At 39.4% G+C, this 14539-nt stretch overlaps 2 protein-coding genes across 2 annotated transcripts in view; both read right to left on the bottom strand.

The window, feature by feature from the left end:
* Positions 1–9393, bottom strand: part of Tlr10 (toll-like receptor 10) — a 26528-nt gene extending 17135 nt beyond the window's left edge. Inside the window, exon 1 of the mRNA XM_013518055.1 lies at positions 9349–9393. The gene's annotated coding sequence lies outside the window, so the exon portion shown is untranslated. The remainder of the gene's footprint in view (positions 1–9348) is intronic.
* Tlr1 (toll-like receptor 1) lies at positions 1514–9413 on the bottom strand (the record flags this gene model as incomplete). Its single annotated transcript, XM_005391996.2, is given in 2 exon segments — positions 1514–3887; positions 9349–9413. A coding segment is annotated over 1 exon segment (2363 nt), but the record flags the coding sequence as incomplete, so codon positions are not given.
* Positions 9414–14539: the final 5126 nt, after the last annotated feature.

Below are 14539 nucleotides of genomic sequence, written 5' to 3'. Positions count from 1 at the left end.
CTCTCTCTCTCTCTCTCTCTCTCTCTCTCTCTCTCTCTCTTTCCTTCTTTCACCAAGAATAGAAGGAAGAGTACCTGTCTAATGGCTCCCACCATTGGTGGTTAAGGATCACTCCAGAGGACACCTTGTACTTCCAGGTTTGTGCACATGTCGGAATGGGTGAACAAGCCTCCAGCACCTCCTCATGCAGTGGTGTTAGTGAAGCCATGTGGCATAAAGTGAGACTGACAGTGTGCAGTTCTGACAAGGTGCTGTCAGTCTACATTTGCCCAGAGCAGGCTACCAAAGTAAGAAGGTGGATGAGAGGATGTTTGATAAATACAGAAAATATATGACATAGCCTAGTCTTTGCCTTGCACCAATTTGTTTACACTCTACATTTCCCAAAGAGAGGGAGGCTATGTTCAGAAGCTCTGCATCTCAGCTATTCTTCCTTTGGGTCAAAAGAGAAAGGCTTCTGTGCATGGTAGTTTATACAAGCAGAATCGCGTGAAGATCTCTAGCCACACACAAAAGAAATAGTTCAGAATTTCTATTTGGACAGAACTGAAACATCTTCTTGGTTTAGGCTTCCCCAGGAACACACTCTGAGATAAGGATTCCGCTGCACATAATTTATTTTAGATGTGATTATAGAACACGCCCATAGAGAATGAGTGCATGAGATAAAAACAGGATGCCAGTAGAGAATACTTTATCAAGCTATTTCTCCTGGGAACAACCAGAAGATTATTCCATTAGGGAACTCAGGGAAAGTATAAAGTATACCACAGATTTATCTTCAAAAATGGGTTAAAAAGTTGGAACAGTAATCCGACTCTCTTTCTGACATTGGTTGATGGCTACTGCTAAGAACTCTCCAGCAGTTCTAAGTTGCCCTTTGTGTGGAGCTCATGGCTGGGATAAAGACCCTTCAGGCAGAGAGTCTTGAGCATTAGCAATAAGCCACCTTCAACATGTAGAAGCAAATGTGGAGTTGAATGCAGAGAACATAAACAAATACAGACATCTGCTATAGAAACTAGCCAATGTGTGTAAGTCATGGATTGGAAGGGGCAGGGTCTCTCTATGTAGTGCATGAACTCATGGCGATTCTCCTGCCTCAACCTCGCAAGTGCTGGGATTACAGGTAATTACAGAGCTTCCCCTGGGACCTCTGACATTACTTCTGCACCACCACGTCGAGGAACTTTTCCAGTATGGACTCAGCACATAGAAATACACATCAATGAGCAAAACAATCAAGATATACATTTTGATTTCATGATAAATTCAATGAATTTTGTTATAGCAAAGAAACAGACAAATCCCTCGAGTGTTTGAAGTAAACTGTTTAAATCAAAATTATCTCCTTTTATTAATTTTTTTACTACAACATATAATTGGTAAGCTGGGATCCGAAAGTACAAATTACTAACTAAATCATTGACAGGAGGAACATTTTTAGCTCTATGTGTGATTTTTTTCTTTCACTTCGTTCATCAGATTTATATTAATGGCTGCTCTTAGGTTTGCCCAAAAAAGTCCATGCTTGCTCTTCTCTGTGGGCCATTTCAAATATGTCCTCCGCGCCATGAGGGTTTTGAGCTTGTGGTAGTTGTTAGGAATGGCGTACTGTGGGATGGGTGCCAGTAAGATCAGGATTAAGTTATCAAAAGCTGCATGGAAAAGATTGTGGTGGGCAAAGTAGAGTTCATAATGGCACCACTCGCTCTGGATAAAGTTGGGAGACAAAACAAAGATGGACTTGTAGCTCTTCTCAATGCAACTGATGATATTTTCCACGATGCTCTTGCCAGGAACAAAGTTCCTCTCATGGAGGCAGATCTGTAAGTTTTCTTTCTCAAGGTTTGGTAGTAATTCATTCTTCACCCAGGCAGAATCATGCCCACTGTAGGAGATAAAAGCATGAAACTGAAGATTTCTTTGGAGTTCCTCTAAGGGGATGTTCCTGGTCCTGCGCAGGGTCTGGGTCCACTGACACATCATCCTGAGATACCAGGGCAGATCAAAGTAGAGGCAGAGGAAGGTGACAGTAGCAGCCAACACCAGCATGGAGGTCACTATGGTCACGATAAGCAGAGTTGTGTTGCAGGATAGTGGAGACACATGGAAGTCCTTTAGCAGGATTCCCTTATAAGGGTCTGGATAGTGACACTTGTAAGTTTCAGGCCAGTCCCACACTATGTCACTTGACAGTTGGCCAGTATTTTTGATGAATTCTCTTAACTCACATGTGCAATGGAATGGGTTGTTCCCTGCTTTCATTGACCTAATCTTCTGGCAGCTTTGGAAAAAATCAGTTGATGGGTGGGAAACTAAATTATGGTCAATGATCAGTGCAGAAAGGCTACTGAAGGCACCACATCCAGGAAGGTCAGTTAAAGAATTGAAAGCAACATTGAGTTCTTGCAAAGACTCCAGATAGGTGACATCCTCAGGGATGTTCATTATCCTATTGCTGTGAAGATCAAGTACCTCGACCTTGGGAGGTAAACATCTGAATACAGACTCAGTAAGTATATTTGAAGACATATTTAAACTTAATAAACTTTCAGCCCAAGAGCAAGTATTTTCATCTTCATCATACCTTAGAGAATTCTGGCTAATATCCAGTTGTTGTAGAGACTTCATTTCCTTGGTCATCAGAATTACATTTGCAAGTTCTTTTAATTGATTCATTTTTAAACTAAGTGTTTTTAATGCAACTAAGGTTTTACAGTTTTTAAAAATTGTATCTGTTAAGAGATTATTGGAAAAATCCAAATATAAAAATGGGCTAATTTGGGATGGGCAAAGTATGTGGATCATACGTGTACCAGACAATGTGAGATTTTGGATTTTCATATTTGAAAAGATCCTGTAGATATTACTTTGTGGAAAATTGAACACATCACTGACAACTTGCTTTATAGACAATGCCTTCAGGGAAGTAGCAGAAGAACCAAAATTTCTGATGCCCAGTTGACCTTGTAGTTTCACATTTGAAATTGAAAAATACTCCATGTTTGTATGCCAAGCAATCTGCATGATACTCATCAAAGTATTCCAAGTTGTTTCAATGTTATTTAAGGTAAGATTTGGTAGCCTTGGTTTCTTTTGAAGTTCTGACAAAACATCTAGGAAACGACACTCATTGTCGTGTAGCACACACTTGATATTAGATAGCTCCACATTTACTGCAGTACTGACTGACACATTCAGAATGAAATGGAATTCCTTTTTTGTGGGGAAAACAACATGCAGACTCCTTGTATGAAGATCTTGAAGACTATCAGGCTCTTCTTTTTCCCCATAAGTGTCTCCTAAAACAAGCAAAACTTTACTGATATTCAAATGAGCAATTGGCTGCATGCTAGATTTTTGTAACTGTGTTGCACTCAGTCCTAGAAATTTTAGTTGAGAGAGGTTGCCAAACTCCTTGCATATGGGAAGGGCATCAAATGCATTAAAGGAGAGGTCTAAATGCTTGAAGTTCACCGTAGGGTAGCAAGAAATTGTCCTCAATTCATTATGGGACAAGTCCAAGAATTCCAATTGCTGGTTGAATTTGAAAACACTGATATCAAGATACTGGATTCTATTGTGAGACAGTATCAAAATCCTCAGCTTTGATAGTGGTAGCATGTCAGAAGACTGAATCTCAGATATGTAGTTTTGGGATAGATCTAAGGTTGTTGTTTTCAAGGATAGATCCTTGGGAACATGGGTGAGACCTGTTTGGGACCTGTCAACTAAAAATTCACTTTCATCAGATATTTGGGTTTTGATCTCACGCATTAATATGAAGATGATAACAAAGTGGAAGGTTCGCAATTTAATTTGAGCCATTTTGTGGCAACAGACATTCTTGAGGTAGTCAGACCATCTGGACATATATACAGATCCTATGGAGGAAAAAAGTCCACATTAAATGATTATTTTAAATTAGGCATGACTGACAACATTTTCGTTAGAGACTCATAAAATGAAGGCTACATTCTTTCAGGTTATACAAACTGAAACCAGGAAAATATATGATCTATAAGCTCTAATCAAGCAAGTTGATTAGGTATAGTGGTTGTAGGGTGGTTCCCTCCAAAATATATGTCTACCGCCTAACAGGTTTTAGTTCATCAAAACTGAAGGTTATCTTATTTAGAAAAAGGGTCTTAAGGTTCTTGGGGTGGGGATATGATCCTGTATCATCCAGGTGGACCCAAAGCCCAATGATAAGTGTACCTACAAGAAAAAGGCAGAGGAATATTTGACAGAGGCAGCAGAGGAAGTGTTGGCGACGCCTACGTAAAGACAGAGGCAGTGATTTGAGTGACTTGACCGCAGCCAAGGAATGCAAATAGCCACCAGGTGTTGGAGGAGGCTCTAGAGAGACCACAGCCTTGTGGACACCTTGATTTTGTACTCTTGGCCTCCAGGACAATGAAGGAATCAATTTCTATTGTTTTAAACCAGCAAGCTTATGAGAAATTTGTTACAGCAACACAGGGATCTAACACAGATGGTTCATGGAAATTCCTCTGACTTCAACTCTCCCAAGCTCATTTAGAACTCAGGCTAAGGTTCACCCAGCACCCTTTCAGTCTCTGAATGAAGGTCATGATTCCTGTGACTCTCTTGGGAGTTCTTTCATGTGGCTGAAGTAGTACTGTTCTTGATTACATTTTATTATCTACACAGGTGTTAGTCCTAATGTCATGACAAAATATTTTTAGAGGATCTATTCATTTATCTATTTATTATTTTGCTACTATTTATTGACCATCTAGTGGCCATGTTTTAGGAACCAAAGGCGGAGCAGTGGAGAAAACAAAGTCCTATTTCTGAGAGAGCTAATTAAATTATATAAACTTAATTCCATGTGGTGATAAGTGCTGTGCAGACAAATAAAACAGGGTAATCGTAGGCAGGACATAGTGCTCGGTGTAAGTATGAGATGGTGTTATTTTTTATTGATCCATAGGAGAAGTAGAAATCAAAAAGGAGAAATTTTTGAGAAGTACTTTTCGAGACGTAGAAATCAAAACAGAGAAATCAAAAGGGAGGGAATGAGTCTCCCCCATCCAGATCCATGGGATGAGAAATTCTGGCAATGGAAAAGCCATATACAAAGGCCATGAGGTGGAATTGAGGTTGGTTTATCTTAGGAACAGCAAAGAGGGCAAGCAAAGAGCGAGTACAGGGCAAGAAAAGATGAGAAGACAACAAATCTCCACAGGACCTTGTAGCACACTGCAAGGAGTTGGGGTTCTATGCCAAGAGTGATGAGGTGCTGAGGAGCACTGGGGAACTCGGGGGATGGAAGCTGTTTCCTCCTCTCTTATTCAGAAAACTTTTTTCATTTGCTCATCAAATGCATACTTTCCCCTGAGAAATGCTAGATATTGTCTAGGTTTTGCCTGTTGATTACTTATCAACCAGTGCTAGCTCATATACTATTTTATTATTGGCAATCCACTGGCACATGAGACTAGGGGGTGTTGTGTTAGGATGAACCCTACAAGCTGATACTCTGCTCAACCACAGGCAGCCTTTCTGCTGGGGTTGTACCGCTGCATAGCTCCCTCAGGGAATTTATTCAAAATCCCCTTGAACAGCATTAGACAAATAAACCACCAGACCTGGCCAAGTGCCCAATTCCTCTTTGCATGTGTTCTTTTCTGTATCTCAACTGCACAGATGGACCTAAATAATTCAGTTCCCCAGAAATAAACCCATTCAGTTCCCCAAGTCAGACATGCAAACGTGTCTGGTTTTCAGAGCTTGCCTTTACCCTTCTGCAGGGGTATCCAGTAATATCCTGATTATGCTGATTTCTTCTAACATCAGAAATGAACTCGTTTCCCCACCCACCACCACTACCACCAGACTGCATCCACAAAGATTCTGAACAAGGAAGATGATAGCAACATCAAAGTTCATGTTCAAAGTAAAGATGGTCTTTTGATGGCATTGATTGTTTTTGATGGAAAGACCCAGACATTTCTCAATTATCCCTGTCCAGCTTCCTGAAAGAGCTATTCACACAAGGTCTAATACTTAAATGGGTGCTATGGACTGAATATTTTTGCTCCCTAAAAGTCATATGCTGAAATTCCAACTCCTAATGCAATGGAGTTAGGAGATGAAAGCCTTTGGGAAATAATTATACCAGGGGATGGAGGTCTCATGAATGGGATTAGTACCCTTCCACGGGGGACCTCAGAGCTCTCTGGCTCTCTTTCTTCAATGTGAGGGTCTGAGAAGCTGCTCATCAATGTTCAGAAGAAGGCCCTACAGTTCAGAAGAAGGCCCTCACCAGAGTGGCACTCTGATCTTGGACTTCCAGCCCTCAGAAGGGTGAAGGCGAATTTCTGCTGTTAATAAGCCACCCAGTCCATGGTCCTTGTAGTGGCTGCCCAGAGTGGTGGAGACAATGAGAATAAAAATGACACCCAATCCCTGCAAGGAAGGCCAGCCGAGTGTTTAATATCTCAGAACACAGCCACAAGTCACAAGCTGGATTGGGTTAAAAGGGCTGGGCTTAAAGTCTCAGAAGGATTTCCTGCTTGTTCCCACACCAGAGTCCAAATCATGGGTTCTCTCTACCTCTGGCAAACTCCAGAATTCAAGGAAGCAGTGATCAAAGTTGCCAGGTATGGTATATATAGACAGTGTCTCCAGAGATTAGAGCCACACAGGACCCCACTATGGACGCAGTGCTTAGTGCAGTAAGAGCTCAGCACAAGCAAGACAAAAGCTGTCTTTGTCCTTTTGACAACAGCACCACTATGAAAGATCAAAATGGATGAAACTATCCATCCTTAAGCACTGGATGAAAGCACAGCTTCAGTTTTATATTTGACTAAGTTAATTGTCTCAAATATCTTTGTATCTAGCTGAATTAATTCACTCAAATGCCCAACTCCCATTCTGTCCTTCCAATTCAAGTCACTAATTTAAAGTTCTCGGTTTGTGAAACCATTTTTTTATTTCTATAATGGATATCAAGCTATTATATGCACAAAGAAGCAGTGTTTAGATATTTATAGATTCTATAAATTTTAGATACCAAAATTACTAAAATCAGTTAAAATCAATGCCTCAATTTCTCAGAACATTTCTTTTTTATTATGTTTTTGGGGTTTCTTTCTTTCTTTTTTTTTTTTTTTAAGACAGGGTCTTGCTACACAGTTCAGGCTGGCCTTGAACTTACAACGATCCTCCTACCTCAGCCTCCTGAGCATGGAGATTAAGGCATGCACCATCATGTCAGGCCACAAAATATTTCTTACTCAAAATCTTAATGACAGCCACTGACCCTCATCTGTTAGAACCTCAAAACTGTTTTACTACAAATAAATGATTATTGACTAAGTCAAACAGAAAAGGATACTTTAATTTAAATGCTTTTATGCAAGCATTTAAAAGCATAAATCACCCTTCCATTTCAGGTGTACCTCTGTCAGTTTTTGTGATTATGATAATATTAGTTTTATGTGTTACAATGACTTCCTTTTTCTTTTTTTTCAGAACAGGGATTCGAACTCAGGACTTCACGCTTGCCAGGCATGTGCTTATGCTGCTGAGCTATATCCCCGGCCCCTATGTGTTACAATGAAACTATACATTTGCCTTTGTTTAGAGACTTGGGGCATCAAATCGGGTTTGACTAACCTTGATGAATCATACTCATCCAGTCCATCTGGGCCTCCTACCCATCTTGAGTCTTCTCTAGGCTGGACCAACTAGCTATTAACAACAGATTGAAAGGATTGGAACCAGTTCAAAAGCTTTTCTCTTTGGTTTCCTATGTGATTTTGTGAACTTTTGCTTTTTGTTGTACATATATGTTCACTTTTAAGACTTTGACCAAGCTGGATGTGGCCTGGAAATCATTTTCAAAGCCTATAATTCCACCTGACTTCCAGCTCACCAGAATAGTCTCAGTGGGCCAAGAAAGCAGAAGAGAATCCCAAGTGGAGCCACCCTGAGCAGAAATTAAAATAAACCTGTCCATGAAAACCGGAGTCGAAACACCACGCTGCCTCTGGAAAGGATGACTTTCAGCCACATTTTTGTATTATTCTAATGAAATACCAGCAGCAGCCTACTTGCTAGAGAGAAGAGATTTCTTTTGGCGCACAGTTCTGGTCCAGGGTGGGAGCTGCACCTGTGGTGGCCTTCTTGCTGCCGGTTTCCAACACAGCCCAGGACACGGCATAGCAAGAGACAGGGAGCACAAGTGTGTTTCTCCTGCCTCTAGCCTTCTTCAAAAACCTCTTGAATTCAGTCATGGGGCTCCACCCTCATGAACATGTCTCTATAGCACTCATCGTCTCCCGAGGGCCCCACCTCCAAACACCATAGTCAGACTGACGGTCACCTTCTTACTACATGAAAATAGAGAGAACATTCCAATACATGAACACTTGCAGGACGTTAAACTAAGTCCACACAAATGCATGTCACTTTTCATTGCAACGATTATGGATGCAGAGGAGATGAGGTAAAGAGTGATGTCTATGAAAATCAACAAAGAACGAGCTGTTGTAAAGTCTGTGACTCAAATATTCATCTCATTCAAAAATATCTCTTGCAGCACACCCATGCTTATAGCAGCATAGTTGGTAATAGCTAAATCTTGGAAACAACCCAAATGCCCGTCAAGTGAGGAATAGTTTTTAAAACCATGATTTTTTTTTATATTGTGGAGTATTACTTCACCATAAAGAAGGATAAATTTAAAATAAAAAAGAAGGATAAATTTCAGACATTTCTAGGTAAATTGATGCACCTTAAGGCCATATCCTTGAGTGGAATAAATCGGACACACATGTGTAAATACCACATTGTTTCTCCAGTGTAAGAAACCAAAAGTGTAAATAAGGATCTATTGTGAAATAAGAAATTGTTCAAAAGAAAGCGGAACTAGGGAGGGGGCAATAGGAAAGGAAAGAAAGGAAAAGAAAAAAATAATAAAAGTGATAAAATGGAAACAAAACTTTATAAATAAGGAGGGGAAGAGGGATTGAATGGAGGAGAGGCGGTTGGGAAAAGAGAGAAATCAAAATACATCATGTATAGGTACAAATTCCCTATGGTGAATATGATCGTTATGCATATCTAAATTGTACCAAAAACTTAATTCAAAGATATCATTTGATAGAAAATCATGCAGAGGTGTCATTCATTCAAGAGGGGAAAACAAGTCTCTAGAACTGATAAATTCTAGTTCACTCCCCACACACAGTAAGTGCATGTCTGAAATGTAATAGCCAGGACTTAGTCATAGAGGCAGCTGTGAGCTTTGTCCCCATAACTAGCTATACCATTATTTGCTTTTATAGAATAAAATAAGATGTGGCTTACCAAGACATCCTGCCTGTCCCTTCTGTTTGGCAGTCTGAAAGAAACTCAAGCACTTCCTTGAACATGTATTTCACTGGTAACCGCTCTTGGTGTTGAAAAAATAGCTCCTATCTGCCATCTACTGAATCTCACTGGAATTACACATCATCTCTTGAAGTTTCTGTCTTCCATGACACTTGGTTCCCTGCTCTCCACACTACTGAACTGAAGGAAGTGCTGTCAGTAATTCATAGATATTATTGGTTGAATTCAAAATACTAACCAAAGTGGCTGTTCCGCCAGAGGTGGGAATGTGGACTTGGGTTTTTTTCCCTTTAATTTTTAAGTTCACTTCCGTAAGCTGTGGAGTTGTTTTTGATTGATAACGTTCCCTTTCTCTCTTCCCCCACCTCAGAATTTACTTAATGAGAAAAATGTATCTATAAATACGTTTCTGAAACTGAAAGAATGAATTCCACACCCACTTGTGTACATTCCTTCCCTTAATCCCCTGCCTGGAGACGAGGGCAGTTTGGGCAGAGTTTGGTTCCGGCTTCCCTGATGCTGAGAGGCGAGGTCTGGAGCGATGTCCAGCAGAGGGAGCGAGCGAGGCGGCGGGAGAAGCGCTTCAATGCTCTGTCTCCCGGTTGCCCTCAGCTCAGACTCATCTCCTCCGCCCTGAGCTGCCCACCGGTCTGTTTTCTTCCCAGCTGTTGTCCAGGGGGTAACCCTCGAGCAAACACATGCTTGTGATTATTCATCCGCATGGATCAATATGGCCGCAGCCCCCAAGGGAAACTAATCCCCAGAGAATACGGCTTCTTTTTTAAATGTTTTAATATTTTATTTAACCTAATATATCAAAAATATTACTACAACATGCAATCAACACAAAACATGATTAATCTCCAGTAACCCCCCCTTCTGACACACAAAATATATAATTTAATAACTTTAGGTATTATTTCCACAGTTGTGTAACCATTACTACAACTAGGTTAGAACATTTCATTTCTTAAAAGAATCACTAAGTCCCTTAGCACTGCCACTCCTCCATATGCTCCTGCCCTAGGCAACCGTTAGTCCACTCTATAGATTTGTGTATTCTGGATGTTTCATATAATTTGAATCAAGTAATACGTAGCTTTTTGTGACTGGGTTCTTTCACTTATAATGTTTTACTGGTTAATCCATGTTGCAGTATGTATATTTCATTTTTGTATAGTTGCTAAATAACTTTCAGTTGTATGGTTACACCATTTTATTCACCCATTTATTAGCTGATGGACATTAGAGTTTATGAGTCATGCTGTTATAATCATTCATGTGAAAGTTTTTATGTAGATATATTTTTTCTGGGTGTATATGTAGCAGTAGAATTGTTGCATAATTTGGTAATTTTGCATTTCTCCTTTTGATGAACTACCAGACTCCTTGATAGCAGTGACATAATTTTACATTTGCGCATATGGTTCTAATTTCTCCACATCTATGTTAATGCTTTTATTATCTGACTTTTATAACCATCCTACCAGGTATGAAGTTGTGTCTCACTGTTGTGTTAATTTGCATTTCCTTGATCAATAATGATGTTGAGGGGCTGGGGATTTAGCTCAGCGGCAAAGTGCCTGCCTGGCAAGCGCAAGGTCGTGAGTTGGGTTCCCAGTACCCCCCACCCCCCAAAAAAATGTTGAGCATGTTTTCTTACGTTTTGGATATGTCTACATATTTTGGGGGATTGTCTTTTTAAATTTTTTTGGTCTTTTAAATAATTGAGTTGTAAGAGAATATACTCTAAGAATAATACAAATTCCTTATCAGATATAGGAATTACGGTTTTTTTTTTTTTTCATTTTGGAGATAGTCTTTTCCCTCTCTTTTTTGGGGGAAGTACCGGGAATCAAACTTGCTAGGCAGGTGCTTGTGCCGCTGAGCTATATCCCCAGCCCCCATTTTCCTTTCTCTTGATGGTATCTTTAGAAGCACAAAGTTTTCATTTTGATGGTGTGCAACTTATTTCTTTCCTTTGTTGTTTGTACTTTCTGTATCAAATCTAAGAAACCATTGTCCAATCCAATGCCACAAATATTGACACCTATGTTTTATTTTGGCCACTTATTTTAGTTCTTTTAGGTCATTGATCCTTTTGTTTATTTGTTTGTTTCATGATGCTAAGGCTCAAGCCCAAGACCTCCTGCATACTTGACAAGTGCTTTACCACTGAGCTACCCCCAATCCTTAGGTCTCCTATCCACTCTTAATTAATTTTTGTATATAATGTGAGGTAGGGATCAACTTTAGTTTTGAAGGTAGATGTTCAGTTGTCTCAGCACCACTGTTGAAAAGACTCTTCTTTCTCCAATGAATGATTTTGGTACCCTTGTTGAAAGCCAATTGACCATAGGTGTATGGGTCTTAAATCGTATTCTATTGATTGATTGATTTATCTGTTCTTATTCTATGCTGTTCTATACTATCTTGATTACTATAGCTTTGTAGTAAGTTTTGAAATCAAGAAGTATATAAGTCCTCTAGCTTTGTTCTTTTTTTTTTTTTGGTTTTTCTCCGGTACCGGGAACCGAACTCACGACCTTGCGCTTGCCAGGCAGGCACTTTTGCCGCTGAGCTAAATCCCCAGCCCCTAGCTTTGTTCTCTTTCAAGATTGTTTTGGTTATTTGGGTCCATCCATTTACACAGAAATTTCAAGATTGTTTTGTCAATTTTTGCAAAGAAGCCAGCTGGTATTTTGACAGATGTTGTGTTTCTGAGTCACTTTGGGGTGTATTGCCATCTTAATAACATTATATTCAATCCATGGGTATGGGATGTCTTTCACTGATTTGGGTCTTCTTTAACTTCTTTCAGTAAACTTCTGCAGTTTTCAGTATACAATCTTGTATTTTAAAAAAATTATTAATAAGTATTTCTTAGTGATATTGCAAACAATTCTAAAGTTTCAAAAAAATTTATTTCTAGGTGACCCGCTCAGACCCCTTTTGTGTCTCTCAGACAGAAGCTTTCTTTCCCCAATAAATATATTCTGCTCTAAAAAATCAAAATAAGTAAATAAATTTTATTTCTAAATTTTTTTGTTCATTGCTGCAGCATAGAAATATTCATTTTTATATTGATTGTATATCTTACAACTTTCTGTTATAATAGTTTTTAGTGGTGCTATGGACTAAAATATGTGCCCCACAAATTCATATGCCTAACCTCTAATGGGACAGTACTAAGAAGCTAAGTCTTTAAGAAGTGATTAGCTCAGGAAGGTGGGGCCCTTGTTAATGGAATTAGAGCCATCATCCCAGAGAGCACTTGAGTCCCTTTCTGGCATGTGAGGGTTCAAGAAGACAGCAGTCTGTGACTGGGAAGAGAGCCTTCACCAGATGCTAACTGTGCTGGCTCTCTGACCTCAGACTTCTGGCCTCCAGAATTGTGAGAAATGAATTCCTATTCTTTATAAGCCACCCAGTGTAAGACAGTACAGTAGGGCAGCCCAAACTAACTAAAAGGAGTAGATTTCTGTGCATTTTGCATTAACAAGGTCATACCACCTACAAATAGAGGCAGTTTTACTTCTTCTTTTCTTACATGGATTCCTAATTACCTAATTTCCCTACCTTGTACCTCTAGTACAATGTTGAATAGAAGTAGTGTGAGCAGACATCCTTGTCTTGTTCCTGATGTTAGGAGGAAAGTTTAAGTGCTTAACAATTAAATATGATGCTAGCTGTGAGTTCTCCATAGACACGTTTTACTGGGTTGAGAAAGTTCCATTTTATTCCTAGTTTGTTGAATATTTTTATTCTAAAGTTGTGGGCAGTATAATTTCTTAATCAAAAGCACAATATCATAGTTTATGAGGTTCTTATAACAGTAGGGCTAATACTTCCACAATATGCAGAGCAATGGTGTTTCTTTCTTTCTGTGTTAGTCAGTTTTCCATCACTATAGCGAAATACTTGAGGTAGGTAACCTATGAAGACAAAAGCTGTACTTTGACTCAGTTTTGGAGATTCTGGTCCAAATCAGGCAGATCTATTGTTTTGGAGTTCTAGTTAATTGCTGGGTGGCAATACTGGAGAATAAGATGTGGATCAAAACTCCTCACTTTATGATCAAGGAACCAAAAGAGAGAAAAAAGAGGCCTGGGTCGTAGGATGCCCTTCAAGAGCACATTCCCAATGACTTAAGGGAACTCCCACGAGGCTCCACCTCCTAAAGATCTGCAGCATCTCCCAGGAGTCCCATCCTAAGGAACAAGCCTTTAACATATTGGAAGACACTGCCATATTCAAAGCGTAGCACCTTTCTTTCCTCCTTACTTTCTCTCATGCAACCTCACAATTCCTCTCACTCACCAGACTGGAGAACTCTAAATTGTGTCCTGTGACATTTGCCAGGAACAGAAATGATGTCACTTGGACATTTACCTTTTTATGAATTCTCCCTCAACTACTTGGATTTTCCTGCCAAATTTTGACCCTAAAGTGTCAATATCTGGACAAATCTCAAGTCAGCATAAGCATTTCCAGCTATTTGCCTGGGGCTAGGGTGCTCTTTCAGATTCACAAAATGTTAATAAGCACCTGTATTTAGAATCCTGGTTCCTAGACTTATCCAAATTACCAAAGTTCACCAAAGAAGATACAAAAACACTGAACAACCCAAGAAGAAGCAATGAAATTGAGACTGTAGTAAAGAATCTACCAATTTAAAACACCCAGGACTTGATGGATTCACTGCTGAGTTCTACAAAATCTTTAAGAGTGTTATTCACCTATACTCATCAAGCTCTTCAAAGAAATTGAAAGGGATAGAGTGTTCCAAATTCACTTATGGAAGCCAGCACCACTCTGATTCCAAAACAGGATAAAAATACAACTAAAAAAGAAAATTACAGGCCAGTCTCCTTAAAGAATATAGATGCAAAAATCCCCAACAAGATATTAGCTAATAGAATGTAGCTCATTATCCAAAAGGTCATACAATATGATAAAGTAGCTTGCATCTCTGAGATGCAAGGATGGTTCAATCTATGCAAATCAATAAATGTAATATCACATAGATACAGAAGCAAAGTCAGAAACCACATGATCATATCAATAGTTGCAGAAAAGACTTTCAACAGAATACAACACTCTTTTATAAGAACCATTTAAAAAAAGGTATTGAAGAATCATACCTGAACTTGATAAAAAGAAAAAA

This window comes from Chinchilla lanigera, unplaced genomic scaffold, assembly GCF_000276665.1.
Source record: "Chinchilla lanigera isolate Chin_1 unplaced genomic scaffold, ChiLan1.0 scaffold00042, whole genome shotgun sequence".
NCBI classification, from domain to species: Eukaryota; Metazoa; Chordata; class Mammalia; order Rodentia; family Chinchillidae; genus Chinchilla; species Chinchilla lanigera.
This window is presented reverse-complemented; position numbering and strand designations above follow the sequence as displayed.